General features: G+C 33.7%; 1 protein-coding gene across 1 annotated transcript; it reads left to right on the top strand.

Moving 5' to 3' along the window:
• The first annotated feature begins 485 nt into the window (after nt 1-485).
• Nucleotides 486-4130, top strand: LOC105114158 (probable tyrosine-protein phosphatase At1g05000). The gene is made up of 5 exons (XM_011010619.1): nt 486-923; nt 1010-1103; nt 3273-3330; nt 3428-3471; nt 3561-4130. The coding sequence occupies exons 1-5, from the start codon at nt 679-681 to the stop codon at nt 3744-3746; spliced, it is 627 nt and encodes a 208-aa protein (XP_011008921.1). The 5' UTR covers nt 486-678; the 3' UTR covers nt 3747-4130.
• The last annotated feature ends 3601 nt before the right edge of the window (nt 4131-7731 follow it).

Here is a 7731-nt window from a genome sequence, read left to right on the forward strand (position 1 = left end):
TAATTTATAAATTTACTAAATACCCTATAAATTTAATAAACAAATAAAATACCACAAAAATAACAAATATATATATATATATAAAAAAAAAAATCAAACTCAAATATTAAAATAAATAAACCCCTTGCATGACTGCCAGGCCACTAACTCAATTGCTGATCACATCTCTTTCATTATACGGTAGGATTGAACTAATACGTGAATTTACCGATTTATATAAAATAAAAAAGAAAAAAAGAGAGCATCTCACCGATTATACCAGAATTGATGCTGACAAGAGTGCCGTTGTTTTTGACCTTTTGGGATTTGACGAATTACAGATCAAGCCGTGGTAAAAACTGTAGCCGAGAACCCGGTTGTTGTCGTTCGTATTTGAATCTTTCTTTATATTTGATTAATTTATATCTTCTTTTCCGTTGGTTTTGGATAAAGCCCTTATCCTTTTTAACTGCTCCACATTAATGTCAGACTCGGTCAACAAAATTCCACTCACCGTCCTCCTTTTCTTATAACTGCCAGCGCCACCTGTTTTTTTTTTATACCATCAGCCTCACATCTCTCTCCTTTTTAACTGCCAAACAAGAAGGTTTTTTTTGTTTTTTAAAGCAACAGCAGAAGGACCGCTGTACAGTGCCTTACAGAACATCCCTCGTGATTCTCTCAACGAAAACTTCTCACATGAAAATAGTCCACACCTCCGCCGCCAACGGTGATGACACCATCTACAAGACAATCGAAGTGGCTGTTATTGACCGACGCGATCTCACTCCACCTCCGGTGTTTCCTTTTCCTGTTGTCGGAGACGAACTTAATCTTATTCCACCTCTAAACTTTGCTATGGTGGATAATGGCATCTTTAGGTCTGGTTTTCCTGACTCTGCTAATTTCTCTTTTCTCCAAACACTCGGCCTACGCTCTATCATGTAAGCATTTCCTTCCTACTTTTCAGTTCGGTGTTTTTTGCGTGCGTGTAATATGGATGACTGGGGCTAGGTTTTTCTTTTGGCAGATGTCTATGTCCCGAGCCATACACAGAGGCGACCACGGAGTTTCTAAAGGATGGTGGAATCAGACTCTATCAGTTTGGGATCGAGAGTTATAAGGTAGTTTAAGCTAAATCAATCGTTGTTTTGATTGTTTTTTTTTTCTTTTTTTTCCGAGTAGTGGTTAGAGTTCTCGTAATGAACTCATTTCATTAAATCTTTGTTTGTTAGAGAGATTTAATTAGAATTAAATCCCCGAGTAGTGGGTTTAGAGTTCACGTAATGAACTCATTTCATTAAATCTTTCTTTGTTAGAGAGATTTAATTAGAATTAAATTTCAAAACAATATCTCATGTGACCATGTGGGGGCATAGGGTTTCTTATAGGTGATGGGCATTTGTTCTTGTCGTAGTTACATTTACTTTTATTCATTCGAGTTTACATGGGCTACAGGAAAGGTTGTTTTTTTTTTTTTTTGATTTATCTAGCCGTTTCATGCATGTGGTAGTCCTCTTCTTTCTATGTGCACACACTTCCATTTCAGAAGGATCGGCAGTTATGCATTCGACAAAAAAGAAAATCGAATTAAGAAAAGATGAAAAATGACAATTGTTGTAATACATAATCCTTTCAGGTGGCAGACATGTGAATTTGTTTTTTTTTTTTAATTTTCCCAAATGATCAATTGTCATTCATTTGAATTTTTGATGGCTGTGTATTATCTAATTTTGAAAATATCCCAAGCACTTGTTAAGTTCGGCGAGACGAAGTTTCTTGTTATTTGCTATGAAGAACATTGTGGATTATTCCTGCAATAAGGTTCAACGTATACGTATATGTGCTTATAGCAAGGTCCAATTGGTGATTACTTGATTGTTAGTACATCCATATTAACAAAACTATATGCTCCCCGAACTGATTTTGTTTAGAATTTAACAATTCATGGCTCGAATGGGCCTGAGCTCTCCTGGAACTCCTGGGATTTTGAATTTTTTATTTATTTAGAATGACATCGTCTGGCTATGAAGCTCATAATCTTTCATACCGGTCACTTATTTCTTCAACTTTAATTAGTTTTCCAGGAGATGTAGCGTCCTTGATGTCAAAAGAGAAATGTTTCTTTAATAAAAAGTTTCAATGCATTTGTTCTGCACTATGTTTGTTCATTCTTAATGTACATGCATGTATGCAGAAAGGAGCTTAAGTTTCTAAAATTGGGAAATGTGTGTTCCCTAATAGATGTTGCAGGTTATTAGTTAGCAGTAGTTCATGACTACGTGCAAAATTTAGTTTGAATACCTCATCTCACGTTTGTTTATGCATGGATTTTGTTTTTGTCCATCTGCCTAAGTGCAATGTTAAAGTTGTCATCTCTTGTATTTACAGGTTTATGAGATTACTTTTACTTAATTAGGATCAAAAGTTTTGATTATCAAAAGGCACTATACACTCCACAGTCCATCTATCACTACATATGCTAATGATATTAAAAATTAACGATGACTGAAATAGATTTCTAAAACGCATCACGATCCAAATTTAGTGTTCTAACTATCAACTATGAATCACATGCACATATGTGCGCATCACGTTCCCAACCCTGCACCATGACCCGAACTCTTAACATACATGTCATTGAATGACTTTACCTGCCAAGCAATCTTTGCTTCCTTAAGGGTAATGCTTAACACACAAAATAGTCATATTATGGAAGTGGTGAGCCAGAAATATTCTTGCATGACATTAATCCTATAGACCTGGTGCATGAACAAATAGATAAAGGGGTAGCATTTGGTATGTGTGAGATAAAAAATTGTAGGTGGAAACAAGCACACATTGTTATTTTGATTTGATCTACACAACATGGAATCATGTTAGAATACTTCCCTTGTGTCTGTGCTGTGTACAAACTGTCATAGAGATTGTTATTAGTACAAAAAGCAGTAGATGGAAGAGACAGGTGGAGATGCCGAGTAAAGTTACTAGTTATCAGGTCAAACATATGGCCTGGATTGGTGAAGAGTTTATTAGCATCAGAATAGAAGCGGTAGCATGCAGGTCATTATAGAAATAAAACCCCACAGGTGGCTCAATAACATATGGACAAAAACTAGGAGGTCAGAATGATGCCAAGTTTAAGGAAATATTTGTGTGTTTGCATGTTTGTCTTAAAAAAATAATACTGGAGGTAACTTTTTTCGTGCTTTATGTTTCTCTTTCTTGATTACAATGGGGGTCTTGGAAAAACTTTTCTATGTTGCCTAGTAATGTTTCAACTATCCATCCAGGAGCCATTCGTAAACATCCCGCAGGATACAATTCGTGAAGCACTTCAAGTGGTCCTTGGTAATGCAAGCACTTTCTTATTTTATACCTGACTTGATTAATTGCTATCAGTTGAGGGATGTAAACATTTATCATTTCATATTTGTTTTCAATGCAGATGTGAAGAATCATCCAATTCTGATTCATTGTAAACGGGGAAAGGTATGTCCTCTCTTGGTTTCCTAGAGTTTGATTCCTGAATTTTGGGCCAACTCCTTCTGAGTTGTATGCTTTGCTTGTCTTATATCCAGCACCGAACTGGTTGTCTTGTGGGTTGCCTGAGAAAATTGCAAAAGTGGTGTCTCTCATCCATATTTGATGAGTATCAGCGGTTTGCAGCTGCAAAGGCTAGGGTTTCGGATCAAAGGTTTATGGAGTTGTTTGATGTTTCTACCTTAAAGCATTTGCCAATGTCATTTTCATGCTTGAAGAGGTAAACCACTAGCTGGACTAAATCATATCTTTTCTTTGTTAGTAGAAGGGAATTCTAGGTCCTGCTTTGGAATAAATAGGAAAGGTGATGAGTTTTTGGATCATTTGCTGCGGCAAAGGAATATTTCTTTATCCTGCTTGAGGGTAGTAGGCATGTCCGACACATCCAACAACTTAAGGCCAGGCAGATTGTACTCTGAATTGAGCAACTTTGTCAAAAAAGGGAAATTTTAAAACTTCAATGTAGAAGAGATAAGTTGGTCTCTGTTTTGATGTATTTTAACAAATAGAAGAATCAAGCAAATAGACGCCATGAATGTGTAGCGGTGTTGAATGATAGATCTTATTGTCTCAGGCGTAATATATGCATGCTTATGAGATGGATTTCAGACCTTTGCACAAAATTCCAATACAAGAACAATTGAAAAATAGCACGTCTAGTTATTGTTGGAAGTTATGACAGCGTTAAATCATGTCCATTTAAAGGCATGCTTATATGAAGATATTGGTGTCGAAAGAACCTAATTGCAAATCCTTTCGAGATCCTTTTGAGGAAAAGAAGAAGAAGAAGAAGAAGTGAATCATTGGTATACTTACAAAATGATGAAAGTTTGAAGAAAACCTCAAAAATCAACTGGATGGGTTAAGATGGTGTAAATGGGTGGTTGTATTCGGTGGTATCAAAGGAATTATGAGCATTAGTGAGTTTAGAGGATTTCCTAATACTTAGTGAGCAAAGAAATAAAGCATGGGAGGTTGTGTTTTGTGTTTGTTGAAAGTGATGAAGAACATAAAAATGTTAAAAAATATCAAGCAACTATGTTTTTACTTACCTTATGATACATGTGTCTGTGTCTATATATATTAACCACATTAATTTTAATGAATAGAAGAGTATAAATGAGAAAATATAATACTTGATCTGATAGTAATTATTTGATAATGTACTATAAAAAAAAATTGATATTGTTATATGTGTCACACATTAAGAATTAATATGTATAACATTATTTTGTGAGTCTAGTTATGACAAAAATATGTAAACATTTAATGGTAATTACCAGCTAATAAAGGATTACCAACTAATAAAGGATAGATAAATACTTTTGGAATTAAGCATCTTCTTTCCTTTTTTGGGCATCTTCAAGGTTTGTGTGCTGAACATTTAATGGTAATTACCAACTAATAAAGGATAGGTGAATACTTTTGGAATTAAGCATCTTCTTTCTTTTTTTGGGCATCTTCAAGGTTTGTGTGCTCGGATACAAAGCCTTATTGGTATGGTAGAGAACCCATTATAGAGTTTAATAATTTATGGGTCAGTTAGGTTGAATGGGCTTATTAGAAGTTATGTCACCTGAATTAGGCTTTCTAGGAGTCGCATTATCCTCCTTGGATCAAATAATGTATCAGGTAATGTAGTCCATTTAGACCTAAAAAGAGATACATCTTGTGCGGATCTGATGACTTAGGGTGCACATCTTAACCCATTAGATTTTAAGCTTAGGATATACTTTGTGCTTTGTGTTTTGGGCTTAGGTTTTAAGTGTAAATCTTATAACTATTATTGGTTCCACGAGTCATTATTATGGAACAACATAAAGATTTTTTTCATTGTTCTTTATGTTCAGCTTATACGTGGTCAAGCCTTTATGCCTTGGATACAATGCTTTTTTCTTCAGTTTCCCTTATTATTTTGTTGCTCATGTGCATTTATGGGCACATTTGATTAAATATATTGGAAATCTAAGAGGCTAGCTTATGGTCATATCGAAAGGAACCAAATGTTGGGTTTTTGATCGATGGTGTTCATGATTAATGCTCTTTAGAAGTTGAGCATGTTGACACAATATTTAACGTGGTTCGGCAAGTCATCTACATCTACAGGAGCAATCTATATTATTAAAGATGGAGAAAGGTTACAACACACACATATATGAAGAAGGAGGATCACATTCACTCACTCATTATTACACTTGTATCTGTTGTACAAGACAACAGGGCTATTATCCTTGGCTACCTTTCTCTCTTTCTCTCTTCTCTTGTTATGCACTTTATCTACACTTTTTTCTCTCTCTTAGCAATGTTGCAATGACAACCACCATTTGTTGCCCTTAGCAACTCGTTTTCTCCTATATTTTTTTTTCTTTTACTTTGCTACACATATTGTGTTGCTCTCTTAGTGTCTATTTATAAGCAATAATGATGTTATTAACTCTATCTCATCTTTAATAATGGTGGCTGCCAAACTTATGACTTTCTAATTGTTGCATATTCTTTATCAATGAACGGTGTCGTTCATTAATGGTTGCTACACATTAATATTAACAAACCTAACACCAAAAAACCCTTTGAAAATCATGTTAGTTATGATGTTACCATGTGTCACTGTATTGAGACATGTGGCTAAAGATTGTTGGTCAACGTCAACTACACCCTCAAACCTTATATAAGGCCACAACATACCATTATCTTTTATTTTTATTTATAAACATTTGATTTCTCTCTCTTCATATTGAAATTTTTTTACCAACATCTACTTATTTGATTCCAAACCATTATGAAACCATCTTGAAGGAGTTTTACATTGTCATGACATTTTTTCATAAGAGTTTCATTTCCAAACTATTATGAAATCATATTAGTTATAATGCTACCATATGTTAATGTATTGAGGCATGTGGCTAAAGATTATTGGTCAACATCAACTATACCCTCAAACATTATATACGGCCATAAATATACCATTATCTTTCATTTTTATTTATAAATATTTCATTTCTCTTTTTTTATATTGATTTTTTTTTACCAACATCAACTTCTTCGATTCTAGACCATTATGAAACCATCTTGAAGGAGTTTTACATTGTCATGAAATTTTTCATAAGAGTTTCAATTCATTTTCGTGGTGGTTCACTTATATTTAACTAAAATCTAGTAAACATGACTTTAGCAAGGTTAATATTTTTTATTATTTATATATAAAAAAAAATTAAGCATGATAGATCTGATGACTAGTGGACCTAGGGCTTTCTCAAGTAAAGAAGTTTGAAAAGACCCTGAAACTAAAAAGGCTTAATAGGGGGTTATAAGACATCTTATAGTGAATAGAACACTCCTAAAGGTAGCTAGGTAGCCTCAAGATTAATTAGAGAATAACTCCCTCAACACTAGAGCTCATTCATTCTTAATAAGATAAATTTATGTTATAAGCATTAAAATAGAGTAAAACAAACAAATAATTAAGACATAAGGGACTTAAATAAGGTTTACTTAACTTATCTCAATTCATTTTTTTACCATGCTCATAACTTACATAGTTGATACATAGACCCACTTGCAAAAAAGATATTTAGCTTATAAGCTATATAAGCTAGAGATGATAAGCAGTCAGTCACATAGGGCATATATAGGGGGAGCTTGTGGCTCCTCTCTGCATGTTTAAGTATAAATATATTTTTCCTCTATTAGGGTTTATATAGAGTTTGTTCTTTCATCATAATCTTTATACTAGCTAGACATACCTAAATTGATAGATTATCTTGGCTGCTTTTAAAACTATATAATGCGGCAATAAGAAGAATAATATGTATTAGAATTTAGATATTATTATCAACTATCTGACACGACCAAAAGATTGATGCCTTCTCTCAAGTGCAGGAGTGTCGAAGTAATAAATAACTCAGCAAGACCAAGGTCAAACCATAAGGAGGTTAATTGTATAAATTATAGATAACAATAATACAACAACAATAACAACAACAACAATAATAGTAGTAATAGTAGCAGCAATAAAGAAGAAAAGGAAGAAAAAAAAGTTGATGAGAACTTTGAGATGGAAGATTAATGTAATGATTAAACAATGATAACAACAAATATCAAGGTTAGAGGATCCACTAATGGTATGTCAAACATGTATAATATAAACTCTTATTATTCAATTGGAAACCACATATAAAGGAGGTTCTAATCATATTATAAATTGTTAAC

Source organism: Populus euphratica, unplaced genomic scaffold (assembly GCF_000495115.2).
Source record: "Populus euphratica unplaced genomic scaffold, PopEup_1.0 scaffold496.1, whole genome shotgun sequence".
Taxonomy (NCBI): Eukaryota; Viridiplantae; Streptophyta; class Magnoliopsida; order Malpighiales; family Salicaceae; genus Populus; species Populus euphratica.